At 37.0% G+C, this 27,617-nt stretch overlaps 1 protein-coding gene across 2 annotated transcripts in view; it reads left to right on the top strand.

The window, feature by feature from the left end:
- LOC150075905 (uncharacterized) overlaps positions 1–18,563 on the top strand; it is a 91,860-nt gene extending 73,297 nt beyond the window's left edge. For both annotated transcript variants that reach the window (XM_090387617.1, XM_090387618.1), the window contains exons 3-4: positions 4,637–4,799; positions 16,655–18,563. In XM_090387617.1, the coding sequence (XP_090243743.1) occupies positions 4,637–4,799; positions 16,655–18,156 (1,665 nt within the window). In that variant the 3' untranslated portion in view covers positions 18,157–18,563. The remainder of the gene's footprint in view (positions 1–4,636; positions 4,800–16,654) is intronic.
- Positions 18,564–27,617: the final 9,054 nt, after the last annotated feature.

Here is a 27,617-nt window from a genome sequence, read left to right as displayed (position 1 = left end):
TAGAATTTTATCCAAATATAGAAATAGTGTTACAAATTTTTCTTACTCTGCTTGTAACAGTAGCTTCTTGTGAAAGGTCCTTCAGTACATTTAAATTGATTAAAAAACCTTAGATCAATTAGACAAGAACGATTAATCAACATAACAATTATATCCATTGAGATTCAGGTTGCACAAAACAAATTATGATACAATTATTGATGATTTTGCTTCGACAAAAGGGAAAAAAATTCGATTAAAATAATACATCTTCATTGCATATTTTGATTTTATGTTATATTGTTAAAAGTACTATATTTCACCATATTTTGTTTCTACAATTTTATACTAGATATATAAGCATAAGCAATCTGTGATTTTTTTTAAAAAAATTTCTTTGTAGTTATATGTATTTTCTTTGTAGTTTAATAGGACCAATAGATATAAATGAATATTTGTAAGTTTCTTTTTCTTTGATATTTTGTTTTGTTATATTCATTGTATTATTTAAATTATTTTATTAATAAATATATGCAAATCATAGATCATCGCAATAGTAATTTTTATAAATTCATAAAGATCGACTACCTGCATATAATGAGGGGGAGCATACTTATATTACTTTTGCCCAAGGCATGGGATTGCCTAGTTCCAGCTCTGAAAAAATATATACACTGTACCCAGTGGTGCACGTAAGCGATGCTTACCTCGCCTACCCACTTGTGGCAGCCCTGCTCTTACCTGAGACATGACTAATTTAGCCATGTTGTGAAAGGCCCATAATATTCCTCGCATTATTCACAGGATTCAAACCCAGGTCTTTCTTACCCAGTACAGGAAGGATAGTGATTATATTAACAATACTACCTATGAGGGCTTCATATAGTCATGTAACTTTTGTACACATCGGTATAGTGATTCAATAGGGCTTCTTTAAAGGTCATGATAATGCAGTCTTATAATAATTACTGCATAGGAAGACACTTTTTTGTATGCATTCATGGCAAAAAATTTTAATAAGAGCTGAGCAAAATTCATAAAAAAAATGTAAAATCATACATTCTGTTCCTATCTTGGAACTTTCAACAGTAGTGTTAGCACAAAAAAATTGAACTATAAATATTATGGGAGCAAGGAAACTTCACACCAAAACATGCATTTTAGTATGGAGATTTTTGCACCAATACAGCATCATTCAACACAGAAAAACTTGTGTGAATTTTCAAAAAAAAAACCAGTTTAATTCCTCCATTTGTATCATTACTTGCATTATTTTAATGTGCTAATTTTACAGAGCTTTATTTTGTTTTTACTTGGCCTTGTTTTAAGGCCAGCTGTCAATGAAGACAGCTGGCCTTAAAAGCATTTAGGGAAACTTTTTTTTTTTTTAGGATAACATGACTGTTTTCCTAAAGATAATTTTTGATGTTATTATCCAATATAGTATCATAATTAGAATAAATTTCTTGACTTTCCAATTTTCAACTATTTCTTACTGTTTATTCCAAAAACCAGATACGTTAATTCCGTACAACAATGTGCCTACTATCATTTATTAATTTTATTTAGCTCTTATTAAATGTTTATCCAATGAATGTATGCAGAGAAGTTCCTTCCTTTATAATGATCAACTGGACTTCTGTTGCAATTTTTATTGCCTTACAGACAGTCTGAATTATGCACTCAATACCTTTAATTTATATTCAATAAAAGCTCAACTATCTAGAATGGAATAGGTCATGATTCTTGTGGGGGGTTGCAAACAATTTAAAAGGGTGATCATAATCTTTTTAAAATTTTTTTTCTTGGCCCCAAAATGCAATTTATTCATTTATTTTTTGGTTATTTTCAATGCATTGGTTTTATTTTATAAAGTTGTAAGGTTCTGTCATTATTTTATTTGATATACAGATTAAAATTAAGTGGTGAGTGGTATATTTATTTATTTCCAAACTCTAACCTAAATGAAATCATTACTTTTATCTCTTCGGAAGGGTAACACTAATTCATTTATAATTTTAGAGGATTATAGTATTGCAAAGTTTGAGAACCCCTGCCTGTATGGTATAGGCCTTAATGAAATGTTTCCATAGTCAAAAATAGCAAAATCATAGCATCCATGACTGTTGTGGCCACTATGTAGTGCTTTGTTAGTTCACTGATAGTGACTATAATTGTCTTCTGGATTGTCTTCTACCAAAATATGAATTACTTTTATTTATTTAGCTTATAAAATAATATTACATACAACCTTCACATATAAATTGCTGTATTACCACAACCAAAATTTTGAAGTTATTTTTAAAGGATGGTGAAATATTTTATAATAAACACAAAACAAGCTTTCACAATGTCTTTATATTGTGAAAGCTTGTTTAGCATGATTAAACAAGAAATTAGAGTAAATTGCACAGCAAATTTGTTCCAACCAATGGCAGATGGTTCTGAAGTTTTATTGGTAACTAAATATAATGTTGTAAATGAAAAGATAACAAAATTGCTCGAGCTTTCAAGAAGTCTGGGTGCCAGACAAACAGGCTTTTACTGTATTGGGAACTTACAAGATCAAAAAATACCCAACTTGTAACTTGCAGGGGCAACCAACTTCTTTGGAATACAGTAAATGACTTACTGAGAGGCTTAAATCACAATAATAAATCTTGTGATTTATTATTTTAGATTTACACTCTGCTATGCTTCCAGTCTCTTAAAATTGATTACAGCATGGCACCTGAAATACAAATTCAACTTAAATAGCATAAAATATATTGTGCCTTCTGTTGAATTGTTGCAAACTGCCAAACAACACCTATCAGCATGGCTATACTAATATGGAAGTAACAACATCCAGGTGCCAGCTCTCAAGGGTGGCAAAATGAACAGAATAAATGGGACATTATGTAGTGGGAAGGGGCAATGTTTTCATGTTTGCATTCAGACACTTGAAAGTCTCAACAAGGCACCTCCCAGTAACACAGCCATGACATATAGAAAAATGGGCATTAACCTGTTTGAATAGGGGAAAGCACCATTTCTTGTGATGCTTTTCCCTATTCAAACAGGTTTTTCTTGTGATAAACATTTAAACTTAAAATAAAGCATTCTTCTTCAAAAATCCTGCATTCTCATAAGAATAAATATATGATAATTTTATTTTTATGTTGAAATAATGTTTGCAAGTAACTTTTTGATGTAATCATTATTGTTGGTGGAACTGCAGATGTAATGGCATCTATGTGATCCCCTTTGTTTTAATTATAAAAAAAATTAGCTTTTTTCTGAATTGAAAAGGATATATTAATTATAATTTGCTAAACCCAATTCAAAATTATTAAAAAAAATAACCTGGAGAAACCAATAATAATAAAGTTTTTTTTATAATTTTTTAACAATTTTCAAGGTCTCCCAGATTGAAACCAAAATGCTTGTATGGTGGCTGTCAGATGCACTGTGAAAGTCTGTTTTTGTCAGCTATTTGCATTTATCCAGTGAAATCAAAGCTCTATGGCAAGATTAAACACTTGTCATTGACATATCACAAATACTACTTGGTTGCTTAGAAAAAAGGCAGATGACTTTGATCACTTGAAATCTGTTTATTAAACACCAAACAAAAATTTAATGTCTCATAATTCATAGCATATCAAAATGAAAACAAATAATATATTATTCTCTTATATTATATAGTAATATAATATAAGAGAATAATGGTGGACAAAGGTACATGGGAGGATTTCATTTCATTTACTAATTTTAAAAAAAATTACAGAAAAAGTTTTAAAAAAAAAAGTGGCATCTGTCAGAAACAATGTTAGCAATGGAAGGTTAACAATGTGGTTGTTATAATGTACTATAAATCTTTGAACCAATTTCAGATACTAAACAGTTTTTTGAATAATGTTTTTTGTATTATACTTTGTTTTAAAATGTGCTTTCAAGTTTCTGCTTTTTGAAACTCAAATGTCTAGACAAGATCAAATCTCTATTAGGCATTATTCTGACCTCTAATATCTCTTGGCATAAGCACATCACTAATATTGCTTCCTCTGCATCTGAAAAACTGGGTTTTGTCTTTTGCTCTTGGCATTAATTTTATTCTAAACAGCTGTTACAAATCTTTAATCTGCCTACCAAGGAATACTGCTCCTACATCTCGGGCATTGCCCTCATAACCTCTCTCAGCCTTCTAGACTTCATTCAAAAGAGGGCAGTTAGGTTAATCTCTTACAAAGTCTCTCCACTCTCATCTCATAGATGTTGTTTCTGCTCATTCCATGGCACTATTCTGAATCGACTTCAATAATTCCCCCCCCCTCTCTCTCCCTCTCTCTTCCACAACCAGTCAACATCCATTTACTGTCCTACTTCAAATTCACAAAACCAACTTTGCTTCTTCCTCATTTATTCCTTCAACTTCCATTTTCTGGAACAACCTACCTTCACGTTATTTCCTGAAAATTACAATCTAGAGAAATTCAGGTCTAATGTCAACAAGTATCGTCTTTCATCTTCTTAACCTTCAACCCATGCATGGTACTAAGTAATATAAATTCTAATACCTTTTGTGTTTGGGGTTTTCATAAAAAAAAAAGTAATATTTGTGTTTTGAAAAAAAAAATTAAAATTAAACTAATGCAGACCTTGTTTCCTCTTTCAGGTTCTTGACTTAGGATTTAATGGTATTAAGGTGATACCTGACAATGGCTTTCAGCATAACACACTGATGACATTGCTAGCACTGGATGGCAATCCTCTCTCTACCATACCTTATTCTGCTTTCAGTCACTTGAATTCAACACTCCGAGCACTGAGCATTGGAGGTAAGAAACCTATTCAGTTTGTGAAGGGAAAATGTAAATTCAAAGCATTTTAATAATGGCATGAATAGGCAATAACTGAAAACCTAAATATTTAAATTCATCAAGTATAGCTGTTTAAATAAAAGATATGGAACCAGAATTAAAAAAAGAAAATTAAACCAGTACAGTTACAATAAGGTAGTATGGAAGAAAATATAATTAAAAAATAAACTTAAAAAGGTAAACCCTCGTAAGAAGGTTAAAATTCTTAGTATCAGCAGTAGCAAACAATACAAGAAAGTAAGGCTTGGCAGCATTAAAAAAAAAAAAAAAACATATCACATTGTTCATCCCCTCTAATAGTTTCTTTCTTGAATTTATTCAAATTACCCACTTCTACAACAAATTGAAGTTTGTTCCAATTACCAGCTGCATGAAGGCAAGCTTCCACACATCCAACCTGAAACCATTCTTCCTCAATTTTAATTTGACCACTCACATTTGTAGTCTGAGCAACATGAAGGATTCCATCAGCATTGGGCTTACCCAATTCACTGAAAGCCTTAAGCACCTCAATCAGATCTCCTCGCAGGTGCGAAGTCTCTAGATGCTGCAATCTGCAGAACTGATGTCTTTCTTAATAAGAGCATCCTTTTGTTCCTCTCACTAATCTCATTGCTCTTCTCTGCACCTGTTCCAAGAGATTTACATCCTTCACTAAAATGAGGTTTCCAGACCTGCATGCAGTACCAGGATTTGACCTATTACTATAATTGAGTAAGAGAACAATTGACAGGATAATAACCTATTCCTGTATGTCACTGACAAAACCCAAAGGGCTGTCGTAGCAGCCTGTCTGCACTGCTCAAAGAACTTTACATCTGCCTACACAATTATCCCAGTATTCATTTTCCACCACTACCCTAGGTGGTAGATAACTCTCATCAACCGGTGCAATACCACCACTTTGCTTATTGGAGGCTTGAAGTGGTGGAACCCATGTTCAGTCGTCAGAGCCAAGATCTGGTCAAACCTACTCCATCTCTTCCATCATGCAGTATGACTAATGTCTTTTGAGGTTATGGTGGACATCATGGCAAGATCCAAACTTCCTTACATTTTGAGGGTACAGCTTTAAAACAGGGTTTGCCGGCTGGCTGCTAGTTAGTACACCAGACCGAACCTATTGGTAACTTTCTAGGAGGTTTCCGGATCAGCTAGTGTATAATCTTGCTGCCTCTACTCTGCCAGATAGTGACTGGATGGAGTCCGAGTAGTGTGTATGCGGGGGGTATTGTCAAGACCACGTTATGTCAAAGATCTGGATATATTCTTACCATGTGTACGCCATATCCAAAACATTCACTACTACATATAGCATGTCCCCCCCACTTTTCTTACTTTTGACTACACCATGAATTGTCAAACTAACGGAGTAGGCTTATCTGCAAAAAGATATTAATCTCAACGTTGTCCATTTCCACTTGCAGTCTGCCAAACCCCACATACTTTTTCTGACAGAATCTCAGTTATCAGTTGATTCAACCACCATTGCTCATCTCAGTTGCCCAAATTATTCGCTGTATGATTCTTTTCGTCTCAAGGTGATGATACTTGTGCATATGTCCGTTCCAATATTCCCTGTCAGAGACTTGGTAATTTGGAATCTCCTCTTTTTGATCTTCTCTGGCTTAAAATCTCTCTACCTCATTCTGGCAAATTCATCTTTTGTCTCTACTGTTCTCCCAACTCCATTAATCACTTGGAACTGTTTAACTTTTTCTCTTTGCAACTTGGCTTTCTCCAGTCCAACTTTCCTAACAGTGAGGTAATTTTCCTTGGTGATTTTAATGTTCACAACTCCAGCTGGTTTCTGTTTTCTAGCCACATGGACCCAGCTAGTCAAGATGCTAAGGGTTTTGCAATTACTAATGATCTCACACAGATTGTTCATTTACCTACAAGAATACCGGAAAATCCTAACCATACAGCCAACACGCTTGACCTTTTTCTCACAAACAACCCTTCTAAGTACACTGTCGAAGTGAGTGGTGCTTTGCCATCTCAGATCACAACTTGGTGATTGTCTCTTCTCCAATAAAGCCTTTATCTCATGGCTATTCCCAACCTCGTGTTGTTTGGCATTACAAGAATGCAAAATGGGATGACCTGCATGATTTCTTTTCCTTGGTCAGATTACTGTTTCAAAACTTCTGATGTCAGCATTTGCTCAGATCGTGTCAGTGAAATTCTTTCAAAACCAGATGGTTCTATTGTCACTTCAGCCAAGGATAAAGCTGACCTGCTAGCATCCCATTTTTCTTCCAACTCATGTATTAATGATCTTGGTAAAACACCTCCCACCATTCCCAACACTCTCCATTCAATGCCTCCTGTGGTCTTCCATCAAAAGGATGTCAGAAGGATTTTGAAGAATCTTGATGCTAAAAAAGCTCCAGGTCCTGATGGTATTTCTCTACTTGTTCTCAAAACCTGTGCTCCTAAACTTACTCCTGTTCTTTGGCACCTTTTTTTTACTTTCTTATTCTAAAGGTGTTTTTCCTTCTGCTTGGAAATTTGCTCATATCCAGCCAGTACCTAAAAAGGGTGACAAATGCCTCTCATCCAGATATCGTCCCATTGCAATTACTTCTACTCTTTCTAAAGTAATGGAGAAATCAATTAACCGCAAACTCTTAAACTACCTAGAAACCTTCCATCCGATCAACGATTGCCAGTATGGATTCCATCAGTGTCGATCCACTGGTGATATTCTGGCTTACGTTACCCATTTATGGACAAATTCAATGGAAACGTTCAGTGAAACACAAGCAGTTGCTCCTGACATCTCAAAGGCTTTTGATTGTGTTTGGCATAAAGGTCTTCTAAACAGGCTTCCATCTTATGGTTTGCCAACTGCTTTTTGTAATTAGTTATCCAGTTTTCTGACTGCTCACTGAGGGTGATGGTAGATGGCTCTCTGTCTTCTAACTTCTCCACTAATGCCGGTGTCCCCCAAGGTTCAGTTCTTTCCCCCACTCTTTTCCTCTTGTATATTAATAACCTTCTTCCATTGACTGGAAATCCTATCCATAGTTTTGACAACAATAGCACATTGCATTCCACTTTCCAGTGTGAGAAACCTTGCCCTGCTCAATCAGCTTCAACTTCTCGAATATCCACTACCAATTCCTTAAATGATAAATCTCCAGTGGGGCAAAGACAACTTAGTTGATTTCAATCCTTCTAAAACTCTGTCCGCGAAAAGGATTCTTCAGCTTCTTTGCTTATCTTTGGTGACACTCCGATTTCTAGGCAAGATGATATATCTCTTTTGGGGATTACCCTGACTTCTAACCTTTCTTGGCACAAGCACATTACATATATTAATTCCTCTGCATCTACTTCCACAGTTACTTCTACAGGTACTTCCACAGGTACTGTTCTTCTGAATTGGCTTCTATAATTCCTGCTCTCTCTTTCAAAACAGTCCAAACATGTGCCGCCACCAGCCAACATCCATTTACTGTCCAATTTCAAACTCACAGAACCAACTTTTCATCTTCTTTTATTCATTCAGCTGCCGTTTTCTGGAACAACCTTCCTTCATACATATTTCCTGAAAATAACAGTCTACAGAAGTTCAAGTCCAGTGTCAGCAAATATCTTCTTTCATCTTCTCAACCTCCAACTCAAGCACGGTACTAAGTACTATAGGTTCTAATACCTCTTGTGTTTGGAGCTTTCATAAATAAAAAAAAACCCTGATTATGGTACCACAGAGTTGGTACATTAATCTATGAGTACTGCTACCCATGTGTAGTACCTTTTGCATTTGTCAGTGTTACACTATAATTACCACTTGTCAGCCCTTCTTCCTAATTTTTATATATATTGTTGCCCTGATCATTAACAACCCTACCAATTTTCATATCATCTGCAAATGCAGATTGTAAGCCTGAGGAAGCAGTACTGTTAATCTGGTTATCAGCAGTGATTCTTCATGCATTAAGAATCTGCAGGTAAAAGACCCACTCAGTGGCAGTGAGGTGCCTCCGTAGCCAGGTGGGAAGAAGCAGCAGTGCGTAGCACACGCTTCTTGATTAGACCGGGGTTCGAGCCCGTCACCACCAAATACGGAGGATGCGGAAAGGTCAGGGAATGACCACCGCATATCCCGGAGCAATATGGCCTTAGTTGCTAATGCTCCTAAAAACCAAACAACAAACAAACAACAGTGGCAGCGATCAAAGTGTACTAATGTAGAATTTAATTAAAGACATGACTACTGTAAAGGGAAATACTTTTGCTTTCATATTATGAATACAGAGGTCTCAGTTTTTAAATTGTGTGCAGTGGAACCAACTGATGATGTTACCAACAGGAAATTCTAAATGGGAAATATTCAGGGAAGTAATCAAAGTAGCTACTAGGCCTTTCATACCAACAAAGAAATTTGGTTCAATGTTTTCACCTAAATGGATATCAGATAAACTGAGACATGATGCAGAGAAGAAAAGTGCATGGGATGTGTATAAATTATCATGTGATACAGAAGCCAATGGTAAATATAAATTAATATTTAGTATTAGTAATGGCCACATAGTGCAAGGAAGCCTAAGGCTTATGCTGCACCAGCCAAGAAAAAAAAAATAATAAAAGAAAAGGAAATAGACAACCTATGGATTTCCCTCCTCCCGTAGTTAACTATCCAGCTGAACTTTGAATTTCCCCAAACTGTCAGCCTTTAGCATCCATAGGTAACTTATTCCAGTAATTTATAACTCACTGGCTAAAATAAAACTTTCTGCAATCCAGTCTACCCCCCCCCCCCCCGTAACTTGAAATTATGGCACCTAGTTCTAGAATCATTTATAAACATGAAAATTTTGTCCCCATTCATTTTTCTTATGCCTTTCAGAGCCTTTAACACTTCAATCAAGTCTCCTCTAAGGCGCCTAATTTCCAAGCTGTGCAACCCACATATTCGAAGTCTTTCCTCATAAGGATGCCCTTTTGCTGATCTCACCAGACAAGTTATCCATCTTTGGACCTTTTCAAGAAGCTCAATATCTTTTTTCAGGTGCCGTCTCCATATTTGAACACGGTATTCCAAGTCCAATCAAGTCACAAATGAAGGTAGTCAGACAAGCTGAAGCAGATTGAGAAGTCTCTAGCAAAGAAAAACAGAAAAGACTTCTATGCTTATATTAACAGTAGAAGGAAGGGGTTGAATCACACAGGGCCACTTGATGACTATGGATTAACTGTTGATGACCCTGCTAAGGTTGCAGATAAATTGAATAAGTATTTTGCATTTACATTCACACATCAGGAATTCTTTAGAGAGGGAAATGCTAGCAGTTTGTCAAACCCTAATGAGGAGATACATGACTTTGTGATAACTGAAAGGAAAGTGGAGAAAAAATTGAGGATGGACATGCAGATGGTACAAAGGTTGGCAGGGTGGTTAATGACCACTATCAGGGTGAGCTACTGCAACATGATCTACGAAAACTGGGTTGATGGGCTGAGAAATGGCAGTTGAAGTTGGACTTTAACAAAGCAAGGTACTGCACATTGGTAGCAGTAACCCCAGAGTAACTTATCAACTGCGTGGTACTACACTCAGGGTAGTGGAGAACAAAAAAGACCTGGGGTAATTGTGCAGTCAGACATGAAATTCTCTGAGTGGTGTAGACATGCTGCCAGGACTGGCATTTCTGTATATCAATGATATACAGAAACTTTGCTAGTAGGGATAAGAAGGTGATTATCCCTTTTTATAAAGCAATGGTTGGGCCACACATTGAGTACTGTATACAGGTCTGGAGGCCTCACTTTAAGAAGGGTGTAGATCTGCTGGAATTGAGTACAGAGAAGGTCAAACAGACTGGTGAAGGGAACAAAAGGGTGCTCTTACCTAGAGAGGCTTCACTTCTGCAAACTGCAGTGTCTCAAGACCAGGCACCTGCAGGGAGACCTGATTGAGGAGTTTAAGGCTTGAATGGACTGAGTAAGCTGAACGTTAATGGCATTCTTCCACTTGTTGAGATTACACACGAGGGGGGGCCATTAATTCAAGTTGAGGAAGGATGGTTGTGGGATAGATGTAGAGAAGTTTTCAGTCAGCAGCGGTTGATTGTTGGAACAGGCTTCCATCTGTTGATGTGGATGGGTGAACTGTTTTTTTTTTCTTTTTTTGGCTGATACTGTATAAGCTTGCTTTCTTTCATCATTTGCCATTACTACTACAATAACAACAATGAATGAATTCTCAGTTTACACTCAGTGTGATTATATTTCAATATATCATGGTATTCAGCATAGTTTTCCTTGTGTTTAAAGCCCTAAGTGGTGTACTTATACCCTAATCTTCTTGGCTCTTTTACAGTCTAAAACCACTTTGTTCACTCAACAGTAACTATAGTATCTGTCACAGAAAGCTTTTGCTCCAGTTTCTCTGTTAAAAATCGCCACTGATTAACATAAATTATATATGAAGTATGAGGTATTGAGGGTCTAGCGGCTCCTGGGATTTCTCCCATCTCCGCGAATGTTCTATGTATCGGTGACAGTACCCTGTCAAAGCCAGAGATTTAGAAGTGTGTGGGTCATGAGTAGTGTTATATGTTGTGCCCATTGTTTATCCGGCTTATTGGCCGCCAGGCCCCTAATGGGACCAGACGTTGCCCATACCTCGCCACGTGGAGGCTAGCCGGGTGTTACCATTGAGTCAATTGTACTCTGGCAGGTCCTGCCACTTACTTTCCTGGGATTTTAGTGGCTAGGACCTAAAATAAAATTGGAACGACCGCGGTTGATTTTAAATCACTTACATTAAAGCACTAATATGGGGTTTGACGCTGAAAGCCTGTTTCTAAAGTGCCTAAAAGGTTGGGCGAAATTTTTTGGTGTATTTTAAATTTGGACGTGTAGGGCTATATGCTGTGCAAGAAAAAGTGCTGGGAGGGGAGAGTGAAGGTTGGGGGGTGAAATAGGAAGAAGAGGGTCGATAGGGTAGGTGACCCCCAATTTTTCAGTGAGGCATGCCCATGCCCCACCAGAGGGAAGAAATGGTGTGGCAGGGAAGAGAGGCGACAGCAAGCCGTCACCTCTCTCCCCTGCCGGGAGTGGGAGTAAAAGAATTGCACTGCACAAGAGAGTGCAGAGCATAGAGCCAATATGGCTCCGTTGAGGCAGCAACTGGGAGTTTCTCTATCTTCGTTGGTCTTCTCTGTCATTGATAGCCATATTTTTCCTCAGCTATGAACACTGGTCAGGTCCATTGTTGGTCTGTTAGCTATGGCTGTGGTTCTCTTCATCATGGGAAGATCTGTAGCTCCATGGGGTTATTCTTGCGATCGCTGGTTTTAGATGATTAGTAGTAAGCAGGTTCCTGGGCGAGGTTCTCCTTGAGTCCTCTCCACGCGTGTTCTGTGTCTCTTTTTTTTTTTTTTTTTTTTATCTTCTTCTGTAGATGGCTATCAGTGTTTTACGCCTACCAAATAGTTTTTGGGCATATTCCTTTAGCTCCCTGTATTCCTCAAGTGAGTCCAATAGATGTGATTCCAAGTTCTTGGGGAGGTAGTGTATTGCAGTGATCAGTCTGCACCTGAGGTCCTCATAATGGGTGCAATCATACATAATGCGCTCCCAGCACTCAAGCTCCCCACAGGCACATCTCGGATCCACCTCAATCCCCAGCGCTGCCAGCTTGGCTTTAAAGGCCCCGTGACCAGTCAATAAATAGGTGGTGTATAAGCCAGGTTGAAACCAAGTTGGGGGACTGGGGTACATCCTGTCGATGTTCGGAATGAATTTCCTGGTGATATTTCCCTTATTTGAGTTGGCCCAACGCTCCTGCCAAACTTGCATCAGGTGTTTTTGCAGCCTTGTCTTTTCATTTTTTTGTGGTGCATTAACGTCCACAGTATAGCCATGGTATGTACAAGGTATTCCTTTCTCTATGTGGTAGTTCATTCCCCTACGCATGATCTCTAAGTCAAGGGGAAGAGCTCCGGCCAAGACCTGCAGCGCGTGGGTACTGGTTGTCCTACAAGCACGTGTAACTGTCAGTAGGATTGTTCTTTGCGTTGCATCAAGGATGCGTCGGTTTACTACAGTTCCTGTTTTGGAAAACCATATTGCTGAGGCGTAAGTGATGATCGGTAGGAAGGTTGTTTTATAAAACAATGACAGGGTGCGTTGGTTTAACCCCCAGTCCCGCCTGACGATCCTAGCCACCAATCCAGAGTATCTTTTGATTTTGGCTCTGATATAAGTTAGATGGTGTTTAAAGGTAAGATTACCATCCAGTATAACTCCTAAATATTTTAACTGGGTCACTAATTTTATTGTGGTAGGTCCCGCCTTTATTTGTGGCGGTCTACGTATATCAAGCTTGCCTTTTAGCAGGACGGAGGACGTCTTTTTGTTGATATCGTCAGGCAGTGGGTTCTGGTCCAGTTTTGCAATATCAGCATTGCCTGATTGGCCTTTTCCTCTAGCTGGGCCCGGCTATCTGCAGCAATGGTGAGGACCAAATCATCAGCAAAGGCCTGGGAGCGCACATCACCGAGGTGCAAAGCCAAGAACCCATCCAAAACCATATTCCACAGGAGCGGCCCCAGAACAGAACCCTCGGGACATCACGATTCACTCTACCATAAGGTGCTTCCACGATGATGCGTCTCTCGGAGAGATATGACCTAATTATGGAGTATAAGTTGATCGGCACTTGTGCCAGCCTTAGTCTTGCCAGTACGCTCGGCCACCAAATGGTGTCGAACACCCCAGCGAAGTCAACGGAGATGGCTAGAAGATATTTATTATTGCAGTTTGCTGCTAATTCCGATAGGCTACGCAAGGCTTCCACAGTAGACGAACCCTTCTTGAATCCATATTGCGATGTCTCTGTGAGTTTCGCTGCCTGGTAATGCTGATGTATCCTTGTGCAGAGTAGTCTTTCAAGCAGTTTGCTTGCAACCGGCAGTAGGGCTATTGGCCGATAACAGTTTGGCAGGTGGGGTGGTTTGTTCGAATTTTTGGCGATTAATTTTACCTTTGCTGTCTTCCATTTTTTGGGGAAGATGCCCTTAGCCAAGCAGCTGTTATATAGGTGTAAGAGGAGGTCTGGAACGATCTCCATGGTCTTCTTAATAATTTCGGGTTCTAAGTAGTCCAGGCCTGGACATTTATTATTTCTTATCAGGGTTGCCATTTGTTGTAGTTCATCCCGTGTGAAGGGTGGCTCCTGAGTGTCTGTTGAATAAACTTCATTATCTTGACAGATGATAAGTTGCTCTGGCAGTGTTGGCTCTATTGGTTTCGGGAAGATGGCATCCAATATATTGCTTATAGATTGTTGCCACGTGGTGGTATAATCACCTTGTGGTGTCTGGGTGGTTGAAATGACTTCCCCCCTGGGAAGTTTATTCGTCACTATCTTGTATACCACACCCCAGGGTTCGGTGTTCCCTGTTGTGCTAACAAAGGTCTCCCAGGCCTTGCGTTTGCTCTTGACGATCGCATTTGTGTAGTTGTTTCTGGCTTCTCTATATCTTTCCCTTAAAGCTTCAACCTCATGGGCCGGCCATGTGCGCCTTGCCCGTTGGAATTGTTTTCTTCTTTTAATTGTTTCCAAATACTACATAAATTATATAGTGCAACTAATGTCTATAGCAGTGGTGTGTGTGCAAACTGTGGGGGGGCCTCTAATTTATCCGGCACCCCCAGAGGGATCGCCGGATAAATTAAAGGGTTTGCGGAAATTTTTAAATTTATTTTTTGTGTACATTAAAGCTAAAAACCTGTTGCTAAAATTACTTTTTCATTCCTGTAGGCGTAGAGCCCCTGTTACTCAAACTAAGTCTGAGATATGAATGAACCCTACTGCCTTGGTGATACGCCTTAATTTGCTCGATGGCTATGGACACAAAGAAAACAGCTGACTAGTGCGACTTCTCAGTACCACTCAAATGCTGAGTAGTACTGAGAAGTGCTATTCAATTAATCCCTTTAGCTCTTATTTCGTGCTTCCTACAGCAGCACAAATTCTTCAATTGCCTAGACTATATTTTCCTAAAGGCCAGAGATGTGAATGTGCAGTAACAGTAAATGTATATAGCAAGTGTTGTATGCAAGCTTTATTTTGCTTCGTAATTGGATGCATTTTCTCTCTGCTGCAATAAAAATTTTCATTTATGTATGGAGAAAAAGTACAGCAATTATTTAAATACTATGCCTCTGTCCAGAGACATCCTCGTGGTGTATTACAGTTATGAAATTCAATTTATTAAATCGATTGAGAGAAAGTCGTTTTTGCAATACTGGATGTTTAGTTAGATGAACCCACAGATATTTCAAACCTTGCTCAACTTATTGTGTATGTCGGATACTGCTATGAGGGGGATATTTTGGAAGATTTTCTATTTTGCAAAGCATTGGAAGGAAGGATGATGGGCCAGAAGATTGATGTTATAACAGGAGATTTTCTCCTGTTAACTGCATTAACAGGAGAAAATAAAGGTTTAAAAGGAAAAGTAAAGGAAATTGGTCCTATTATAGTTTTTAATCATTGCATTATACATAGGACGCACGCGTAGCAAAGGAAATGCAAATTGATTTGCACAAAGTTTTGAAAGTGGAGTAAGTGTTATCAACTGTATTGAAAGTAGAAGCTTAAATAGCAGACTTTTCACTACACTTTTTAATGAAAGGGGATCCTTCATGGCCTCAAACATGAAGTTTTGTTTTTATTGGATACAGATCAGAACCTTGCTCGTTTAAAAATCAAAAATGGCTTGCAAAACTTAGCTACCTAGTTGATATATTTAAGTTTTCAAGGACAGGGAACAAATATATTAATAATCAGTGATAAAATAGACACTTGACCATTGGAAAACTGAATTTGAGCGTAATAATACTGAATGTTCCCATGCTTTTCTGATTTTGTTAATAGCAATAATATTGACATTTTACAATTTAGGGATATCATTGTCACCCACCTAACAATGCAAATTAAGAATTTTTCTAAACGATTTAATATATCTCCAGAAAAAAAAGTTGTATTGGATTGCTTTTGAATTGATCCCATTTGCTTTTGAAATTTCTTCATGTCCCAAAATTACTATTGAGCAAAAGTAAGATCTTATCGACCTGCCATCTGACGCAGCATTATGTGCTCGTTTCTTGACTCCAACTTGTGAAAAATTTTTGCTTTCTCTTCGAGACGAGTATCCAGAATTATCGTAAATGGTAATACAAGCAATACTACCTTTCAGGTCTACATATTTATGTGAGGTTTGTTTCTCAAAATTAACAGCTATTAAAAACAAAACAGCATTCTAGACTTGATCCAGATGACACGAGATCAGAAATTTCAAATATTATGTCCAAATATTATCGGTTATCCAGCTCATCCTTTTCATTGTTTTGTTTTGTAATCTTAATTGAAAAATAAGAATTTGTTTTTGCTGTATTCAATTACAATATTAAACAATTATTTTAACATGCAAATTAAAAATGAAACAATTGTTTTATTCCTTACTCAGTACTCAAAATTTACTACTACAATTTATAAAAATTGTAGACATGCCATTTTCCTTCTCTAAAAATCTGGTTATCTCCCTCCAGGCTTACGTTGAGGGGTCGCATCAATTTTATATTTAATAAAGGGGACCGCGAGCGAAATAAGTTTGTGCACCACTGGCCTATAGGCATGTCTACTTAACCATTAAGTGACTCATAAAAATACAGCAACAAATTTTTCTTTGCTGATAGAATTTGTACAACCATTCTTCCATATTTTATTCAGTATATTTATATTAATTACATAACCGAATAATATTCAGCACAGTTTTGTTTTTTGATAGGAAGTCAGCTAGAGTGTGATTGTCATATTCGTTGGATTGCTGAGTGGAAACGAAAATACAATCTTCAGATAACCAGTCGTGAACGCAATCCACAGTTCTGCGGAAAGCCTGATCACCTTCGACGACGTACTTTTGACATGGTGACACCAGAAGACTTTGTGTGTGAGGATGATACAACTCGAGCTTTGTCAACAGTTACACTGTCAACTGCAACAGGAGAATCTACTTTTTCACCTGAAACAACAATTGGTGCTTCACGCAATCCCTTTGCAGTTATTGACCGCACCACAAAAGGAGCTAAACATCTTAATGCTGAATTAGATATCCAGCCATCTGCAGCACCAAAGAAACCAGTCTCTTCAGTAGAAGAGGTATCGCTTCCTTCTGTGTCTGTTAGTGTATCCTCACCGCCGCCACCTCCTGGCTTTCTGTCAAGTACAACACTCTTGTCTCCTCCATCAAAATCAACACATCCTAGTATCCAACCTAGGAGTGATGATCCAGACTCCCGGCCCATTACTGAAGAAATTAAAGTTACAGATGCATACCGCAAAGATTCTACAGTGCTTGTTGAGTGGAATGCAGCTTCATCCAACATCTTGGGCTTCCAAGTACTTTATAGAATCTTTGGTGAGTCCGAGTTCAAACGAAGCCCACCTCTGCTTCAAAACCAGAGGCGTTACATTTTCGACAACCTTTCTCCACACGAGTGCATTGTCATATGTGTTGTTGGATTAGAAGATGCTCAAACATTAACAGTTGACTCTGTGCCTTATAATCAATGTAAGGAAGTTGCAAGTGAACCACAGCGTACCTTAGAACTGGATAAGGTGGTAATTGGAGCTTCAGCCGCAATCTGTGGAGTGATAATCATTGCAGTAATCATATTTGTTTGCTGTTATCGCAGAAATAGAAAAAAAGAGAAAAGTCCTGTTCCCATTGTGCCACCTCCAACAGGTGTAGTATCTATGCCAGCCATAAAGTCAGATCACGAATGGGAGACATCTTCCATGTACAGTGGACGCAGCATTCCACGTGCAAGGATGTACCACATGGAACCAAATGGTAATGGTTCTGTGAATCACAGCTTTGTCATGGATGATAATCGTTCCCACATCTCTCACTATTCCCAAATGCCTAATGGTTATCCAAATGCTCGATCAACTGCAGATGGCCAGTCCCATCGCTCATATTCGCAGTTCTCAAATCGATTTTCAAATGGAAATGCACTGGGCAATCCAGAAATTCGAAAGTCCCAAATGTCACTGTCACAACTCTCAGGTCACCATTCCTTTCTAGGTAGTCAAATGTCAGCACCAAAGAAGTCAAGAAGTCATGGTGGGCGTTTAAACTCAGCACAATCTGTACATTCTTTGAATGACTACAGCTCCAACTGGAATACCCATCCTGGATGGAAGGACCAAGAAGTAGACATTTATGTTGGTCAGAATCATGTTGCACCAACACATGCCAAATATCGCAAAGATTATGGGGCAAGGTGAAAATTTTGGTTGGTAGAATGCAGTGCCGTCTCATGCTGAGGTAGAAATGTTTTGTGCAGCATAATTTAACATAGCTGAAAAATCTGTACATTGACCAGATTCTTCAAAAATGTTGCAAGAATTTCAGGCTGAGTTAAAAACCAAATATTGCTGGTCGATATTAGTAATAACGAATATTACAGAAGAGTATGATGCATGCTGCACAGAGTAAGTGGTGCCAAAAACAAAACTATTAATACTTGTGCAAAACTTTTCATTTAGCACCTGTTGATACATATTTTTGAAATAACCATTAGTTATCCTCTAATGGACTGAAAAACTATGAAATAGTTTTGTGACAGGAATTTTAATATTCACGAAGAACTTTTGTTCGCACATTTCTGTAAAAAAAAATCTACTGCCTTAAAGAACACATCAAAATGAGAGGTAGCATACTAACATTTTGTAATTTTTTGTATCAAAGTAATGCATTCAGTTAAACATGTACTGTTGGGAAAAATAGGCAATTTTCCCATTTACAATAAAGAAGATTGAATATGAGAATGATGAAAACTTTTTTTGGGGGGTAGCTGTACGTGCTCTCATCATCTCTGTTAACCTCGTAACTTTTACTGCAGTAAAAAAGTTCACTACTGCAGATGTTGTAATATATGTTTTGTTAATAAACTGATGATCAACTGAGAATACTTGATACCTTGCTCACAAATTACAAAAATATTTTCCTGCACTACCACAAAAGAAAATTTTTGCAAAATACAATCTTACTAAAATAAAACTGTTAATACTATGTTTCTGCCGAATTATTTTTTTTTTTTAGGCATGTGTAGAACACATTTTTCCTTTTAGGTGTATAAAACACCCATTATCTTCAACCATGTTCATATGAAATATTCTCTCATTCAGAAAGTATTTTCTGATTTTAATCCGGCAGCAAAAGGGGAAAGCTACTGTATACTGAAGATTAGGTTAATCTTTAGAACACGAACCCCCTTTCTCATGGAGCATTGTGCAAAAGTGATGTACAGGCCAGCCCCACCTACCCATTGCTTTCTTTGCACTGATTGAAAGGTCTAGTCTTGTGCATAATTTACCACTTTTTTTGCATTCCCCTTCTATTGGTTTAAAATCGGAAACTCGTTTTCCAAAGTTTATTCCTGTCAGATTAAAATCAGAAAATGAGTTTGATTTAAATCCAGTCATGGGGAGGGATTCACTTTAGCATCCTATAAAAGCAATGGGTGGGGCCTACTGTCCATCACTACATCAGGCCACATGCCTCTGCAACGTGATTGGACGGGGATCATATTCTAAAGATTAACCTGGGAGGGTTTCGAGCGAGAAACTAACTAATTTCCCTTAGAGTGAATCGGAAACCTATTTTCATATTTTAATCTAGCAGAAAGGGGAGAAACAGATTAGTGTTCAATTTATTTTGTTTTTTGCTTGAACTCTTTAGTATACAGTACTCCCTTTAACTTGAATCCCTCCAAAAGAGTGGTGTAAACTAACATGCCCTCTTTAGTTTACGATACCAGGTCTACCTGTCTTTGACACTGTACTAAAAGCTAGTCAAGCTCCCAATCACTACGAGGAAAGTGACCGGTTGGAGGGGCTAGGCTGGTCAATCATTGATTCACATCACACTTCAGAACAATCAGTCAGAGCTAGTACCTTATAATAAATATAACTGTTTTCACAAAATCAGCATACATTTTTGGAAAATGTCTTTTTTGTGATGAACATCCTAACAAATTGTTTCCCAGTGACAATGAGTTACCCATGTTATTGCAAGCAACAGTGCATCATTTACCATCATCTTGGTTTTTACAGCATGAGGTGTGGCATCATAGCAGGTTGCAACTGTGTCTTATTACTCATCTAGACAAGTAACCAGTTTATCTATAATCAGTCTGAATTAGCACGTTATGGACAGAAGGCATTTCTGTTTCAATGCATTTTAAAATGAATGATTTCATTGAACAGCAAATTGTTTTAAATTACGGAAAAAGTGGAACAGAAATGCATAAAACATTAAAACAGCTTTTGGGGAAGATGTTTTGTGTTCTTTTCAGTGATATAAAGAGGACCACACTTGTTCATTCAAGTGCATGCTCACTTTGTCTGCCCTTCAACTACAGAATGAAATGACTGAAATTGTGTTGCTTTTTTGGGCCTTAGAGAAAAGTCTTCCATTGAAAAGATAAAAAAAAAATTCAATTTTTCGTGTTTGTGATCTGATAAGGATTAATGCCTAACTTATCTGCAAAGTTGCCAGTGAAACTGGTATTTCTTATGGAACATGTCAATTGGTTTTAACACAAGATTTGGGATGCAACATATTCATCCTCACTGTTGACCAGAGAATGACAATTTCTTGTTATTGCTAATCCATCATTACTGGTGCTGTTATTGGTGTTTGATGGTGCATAACCCATTCATCACTGGTGTATGACTATGACCCAGAAACAAAGGCCCAGTTCCCTCAATGGAAGAGACTGTCTTTTTCAGGGCCCAAGAAAAGCAAGACAAAATCAATCAATTGTAAAGATCATGGTTATTTTTTTTGAATCACGGTGTTGTTCATTATTAATTTGTCCTGCATGATCAAACAATGAGCCAGGAATTCTACTAATTCTAAGTTTATTCGAGTTCTTAGAACTAATCGTTCTAGTTCTAAGCCCAATGCTGTTAAGAGAGAATGGCCAGAAAAGTGGGGTTCATGGAATTGTACTCACATCATGACAATGTGCCTGCACACTCACCATTCTTAGAATAGGTTAAACTTAGCATAGAAATTGTGACCTACAATTGCTACACCACCTAGTGAAGGCACAAGTCTAGGATGGTAGAAAAACAAGGGGTAATGGTCTGTGTTAATATACAGGCACATCATCGAGGACATTCATGACCACAAAAGACTTCAGTTCTGAAAATTGCAGTACAGGTGACCCCGCTTAACGCTGATAATTCGTTCCGGAAAAACAGAGCACTAAGCAAGTGTCGCATCCCCATAAGGTAATATATGTATTTGTGAGTTGCGGTCGGTACCATAGGATATTTCCTAATCAATAATAAACGGTAGTGCAAAGATGCACAAATGTCGGTCAAAATATTTAATATTCAAATATTTGTACATATAAAATATTCTCCATTACATTCATATATAATTATGTGGTAACTACTTATGTATCAAAATGTGTCGATTTTGGGTTGTACTTTGGCCCTCTTCCTGATAAACTAAAAGGGGTTTTAATTTTAAATCCCCCGCAGCGTTACCACCCAACAATAAAAGTCAACCAATCCTTCGCTGCTTTGAAACCTGGCATGTTTTTTTTATTCTTTCAATATGAAACTTCTTTTAGGCATTCTTTTCCAAAAGAAGTCCTGCTTCATCTATGTTAAAAACTTGTTGAGAAGTATAACACACAACACCCCTCTTCAATAATTTTAACAATTTCTTTTTTGAAAGTTTCGGCTCCTTGATCTGCACTTGTGGCTTCTCCCTGGATTTTAAATCTATTCAACCAGCCGTTACTAGTTTTACTTAAATTTTTTATAATATTTAACTTAACTGAATTCTGCATTGGATATTATCTTCAATAAAATTAAAGTCTGTCCATTTCAAACCTAATAGCCAGCCCAGCCCTAGTTGCTTGCAGTGGAACAGCTCTTTCCCACTGCTAAAATTAATTTTTTATAATTGTTCTTACAGTTAAACTTGCCAGTCCTAAATTATGGCACACATCTGCTTGTCATTGACTTGAATCGATTCGCTTCAAAATGTCTAATGAATTTTCAAATTCAGTCTTTTTCTTACATTTATAGTCTTCGTACTGCGTCCAGACGTTGCCTTTTCATTCTTATCCACCATTAACTCTGAGAAAATGTAACTGCATTGGTTGCATTAATTATGATTCAATGTTCGAGTAAACTGTCCGTTATGCACTGTCTAATACTGCACTGAGTGATGACTAGATTTCAGATAAATGCATATAATGCAAGCAATATACTTGATCATTGAGTGATGACTAGATTTCGGATAAATGCATATAATGCAAGCAATGTACTTGATCATTTTTTAAAATGTTCGATCTCGGGAACTACCTAACAAGTCACTGTACTGCAATTAAATTAGCGCGCGAAATTTCACTGAGCGTGGGAAAATTTCTCAAGTCTGTGTGGGAAACATTTTAATGCTGTTTTGCTATTCATTTTCAAGCTATCGACTCCATCAAATGAAACGATTTCGTTAAATATGCCAAAAATTGCATCTGTAAAGGAGCGTTATAATATAAGAACAGCGTTATAGCAAATCAGCATAAAGCAAACCGCATTATAACAAGGGCCTGCTGTACTTGGAAATTAGACACCTGTGAGACCTGATGAAGCCTTTATGGCTTTAAATGGATTGAGTGCTGATGGCATCCTTACTCTTTCTTGGACAACACGAGGCTATAAAATTAACCTGAGAAAGGACAGATGTGCAAAAATTTGCTTTCAGCCAGGGGGTAACTGAGTGTCTGAATAAACTTCCATCTGATGTTGTGAAAGTGGGTGATTTGAATAAATTTAAAGAATTATAAATATTATCAGATGGGATGGCCAGATGAGGTGATTTTTTTGCTTCCTTGTATCATTTGCCATTATTGATACCAATTTCCTAACTATATAAAACTTCCACCACCAACTAGACCTTATGCCATTTTGCTTATCTGGATTCAAAGATTAAGGAGGTAATATAAGTTGTTGGTTTGTTAATGTTAAGGTGACTCTCAGTAACTTTAAAAACAATGAACAAAAAGGCTAGCTGTAGAAGAACAATACTTTGAGGGAGAGCTACATCTAAATGACTGGTGACTCTAACCTTGCTGTTAGAACTGACAGAGTGAAGTCCTGGAACTTTTTAGCAACAGCAATGTAAATTTTAACCTTGTAAGTCAGGGATATCAAACTTCAGAAGTGCTTGAAGTTTGATATTATCATGAGCTTGATATTATCTCATGAGCTTCAAAGCCTGCACCAATGACTTTTGGTGTCTCACAGATTACATCAGTGTACACATATAGCACAATGGTGCATATATTAAATATTATTTTCATGTATTCCCTCTGCATGAAATCATGCAATCCCATGAGCTGCAATATTTAAGAAAATTCACATAATTTATGAATTTTATTTAAATTTTATTAGTGCATCTTTTGTAAAGTGTCACTATCTACCCCCTTTTTTATATAGGTTTAACACTGTTCACCTATAAAAGTTAATGAAGCTGGGACTGCAAAATAAATATTTAAGAGCTGTAAGTTTAATATGTCTACTGCAAGCAGTGCAACTGGGGGAGGGGGGATACCATTAGAAATTGCATGTAATGTCTTACATATTCTTAATTAAAAGTCTATATGGTAAAAATTTCAGTAACAGATTTGTAAGTCCACAATGTTCTTTGTATACAAATATCACTCCATTATATTGCTAAGTATTATTTTAAGTAAAGAACTTTAGCAAAAAATATATAGATAACATGTAAACATTTATTAGAGATGTTGCAACCAAATTCTGTACAAGATAATATTCAGAATACAAAAAAACAAATACAAACTTTTCAACATTCTTTACTATTTTTATAGAGCAAAATTTGAAGTTACAGCAATTTATTACAGAAACTTAAGATATAATTTGAGCATGATTTCATTACTTCATTTTAAAAATAAAAGAACTTTGTTATTAATAAACTTTTTTTGCACCAAATACTGCATAAGCACTTTGCCACCATACTACATAATTTCAAAAAAGTATTAAAGCATGAGATTATTAGAATTAAATATTTTAAAAGGTTTTAATACTAAGATTTTACTACAACTTACAAAGATATGTCTTAAAATAAACAAACAGTCAGACTGTAAAAGCTAACAGGCAGAGATAAAAGCCTGAATCAATATTTTGAAGTCATAAAAAATATGTAAACAATATTAGCTATTGCAAAATCTTATTATGCCATATAAAAACTGAAAATTCATTTTGATAATAGCACAAAGTTAAAAAACTTCATGACAATTCAATATCAAAATACAGACATACATATGTGTGCAGGGTGATTCCTAATTACTTATGATAAATATAAGGTTCCTATTCAAGCAAAAAAAAAGTTCCTAATAAACACAAATGCTTTGTTAATGATATACGGTAACATTGTAAAAGTTGATGAAACTTAGGAAGTAACAGCTGAGCCCTGCCAGTTTGACATGCCTACTATAAGATGTGCAACTCCTTAATGGGGTGGGGGATTTATTAGAAATTACATGTTTCATGTAATGTCTCACATAATATTAAGTATATATATATATATAAAAAATCTCACTAACATATGTAAATCCACAATAATGCTCTCTATATAAAAATATAACTCCATTATATTGCTACATATTATTTTAACAAGGACCGAAAACATGACAAGCACTGTCCTGATATATAGTGTTTAATGCTTTCAGTAAGAGCATAACCATTTTGTAGTGTAACAATCATTCTCCTGTTTTCATTCCAGTGTTATATTCTTTACTGTTCTGTACTATTTTGATACTGATAATGCCTATTAAGATTATTCATTTGACAAATTAATTGATATTGTATTTTACTGGTGTATGCAGCAGCAAAACATAACAGTTCAGCTGTCATATATCTTTAATGGTGACACATATCTGCAGAAAAAGCTTTTGAATCCAAGGGCATTTCTCGTTTGGTAAAAATCGGTCTGTCTGAAACCAAATATGGCAAAGTCGCATGAGTAACTATGTCAAAGAAGGTATTCTCCATTACAAGAAATCATCCTCTCATGCTAGCACCAGACAGTTCTCATTTGCAATTTCTCAGTCTATGGCATGGAGAGTGCATGAGCAGTTGTTTCTCTATACCATGAGTAGTTTGTTCAAGTTCTCTAACTAATGGATTCTAAGCTTGTGCTGCAATAGGATGCAGCCGAGTCCTACTACTCATGGATGAAGCATACTTCACACAGAACAATACTTTCAATAGTCCTAGCATGCACATGTCAGCTGATGAAATTGTGTTGGAATACACTTTCAAGATCAGTTTGCAATTAATGTTTGGGCAGAAATAATTGATGATCCCTTCACAGGACCTTACTTCTCAGTGGCCTCCTATTTACATTTTTAAGACATTTGCTTCAGTTATTTGAAAACGTGCAACTGGCATTGCAAAAATTGTGTTTTATGCATAATGAACCTCCTACCTCTTTTCCCATATACAAAGCAGGTTATGATGATCAATGCATAGGACAAAATGGAATGGTTTTATGGTCATTTTAATTGTCAAATCTTAAGCCTGCAGACCTATGGAGCCACATGAAGAACACAATTTACTTACGAAGAGTCAACATGCACGTGGGCTCTGGCATTTGAATGAAGTGGATGCAACAAGATATACAGCCTTATTGAACAGTGCTCTATTATACATTGAAACAAATGGTTAACACCTTTTGTAAACATTTAGCCAACATTAAGATATTGATATACTGAAAAAAATTTACTCCTGACATAGCATACTTAGTATTAGTATTGGCAAGTGATACAAGGAAACAAGCTTATATACAGCTTCAGCAAAGAAATAATAATAATAACAAACCCTCCCACATCACCTGGCCATCCTCTCTAATAATTTGTAAAATTCTTCCTTAAATTTATTCAAATTTCCACAATGCCAATGGAACATTGTTCTAACAATCCCTCCCCTCCTGGCTGAAAGCAAATTTCCACACATCTATCCTGCAACCATCCTTCAATTTAAATTTATGACCTCTTATGTATGTTGTTTGAGTAAGAGTAAGGATGCTATTAGCATTTGGCTTACTCAATTAGATCTTGCAGGTGCTAGTTTCCAGATGCTGCAATTCGCAGAACTGAAATCTTTACTGGTAAGCATACCCTTTTGTTCCCCTCACTAATCTTGTTGCCCTTGTCTACAACGGTTACAACAGATTCATATCCTTCTTAAAATGAGTCTTCCAGACCTGTATGTAGTACTCAAGATGTAGCCCAACCATTGTCTTATACAACAGGTTAATCACTTCCTTATACCTGCTGGCAAAATTCCTGTATATCACTGACAAAACCCCACAAGCTGCTCTAGCAGCTCGTCTTCACTTGTCAGAGAACTTCATGTTTGACCACACTTGTTTAACTTGATTCTACCCTAACTCAAATAAATAAACATATATCTCACTAATAACAACACTATGTTTACAGGAACTTTTTTTTTGCAATTTTATGTGTAGAAGACTAGCTTATTTATTGTATGTAATTAAGAATTCTCCTGTATGTGTGTGCATGCATGTACAGGTAAATTATATACACTAAAACAAGAAAAAAGTTTAGAAAGCATGTCCTAAACCACTTACTTTCAAACTATGGCAGTGTTTGCACTTCGTAATTCAAGGTGATAACTGTTTGTGGGTAGTGTACATGTTTGATTCTGTGGTAAAATGGAGACAAGGTATATCTTTGCAAAGATGGCCAACATGCACCTGCTTTATGGCAGTGGTGCATATGTTAATATAGCTGTGGCATGCCAGCTTTTATCAAGAAGCTTTTCCCAATTGCCAAATTTCAGCAACAAAAAACTGTTTGGCTGTCTTGAGAGATGCCTCAGGAATAACGGACAATTGTTGCACAGAAAACCACCTATGATGGGCCTAGAGAAACATACTCTGGAACAGGAAGAAAGGATTCTGAGCAGTATTGCAGAAAGTCCTGAAATGAGCACATGACAGATTGATGTTAATGATGGGCACTCCAAATCAACAGTCTGAAATGTACTGCACAAAGGGCTGCTTTATCCATATCAACATGTCTGGAGCCTGCAACCTGTACATTATCAATCCAGTGTTATTTGTGTATGAATAATGTAACAATGATCCATTTTCTGTATTCACTTTTGAAGCAAAATTCTCTTTTGATGAGGAATGTCAATCTACACGACTCCTATGTATATTTCAAGGTCAACATCATTGTGTGGGCAAGCATCATCGACAACAGTCGCATTTTGCTGACCAGAATGTCAAGACCTCTGTCATAATTTTGTGGAAATGGCTTTGCTCAAGTTGCTAGATGATGTTCTCTTAGCAAGAAGAATGAACATATAGTATATGTATGATGTAGTGAAGTGTGACAGTATTCTGATGTCACCTATCCAGTGCTAATGGTGGACCTGTTGCATGGCCTTCCTTTTCACCCAATTTAAAATGAACGGTGTATGTTTCTCAGTTATTGATATTGTTGCATTGTAATCTCGTGCAAGGTAATATGATATCAACCAGGGATGTTCCAAGGTTAGCAACAACTGATGATGTGACATACCGACAGCTGTAAGGAAACGAACAGCCAAGATTTCCAGCATCTCTCACGTTATCCCTGTAATCCGTGGTATGTACATTGGTTGCTTAGTTTCTT

Source organism: Mastigoproctus giganteus, chromosome 13 (assembly GCF_048544385.1).
Source record: "Mastigoproctus giganteus isolate SK-2022 chromosome 13, ASM4854438v1, whole genome shotgun sequence".
NCBI lineage: Eukaryota > Metazoa > Arthropoda > Arachnida > Uropygi > Thelyphonidae > Mastigoproctus > Mastigoproctus giganteus.
Note: the sequence above shows the minus strand (reverse complement) of the source record. Positions and strands in the feature narration are given on the sequence as shown.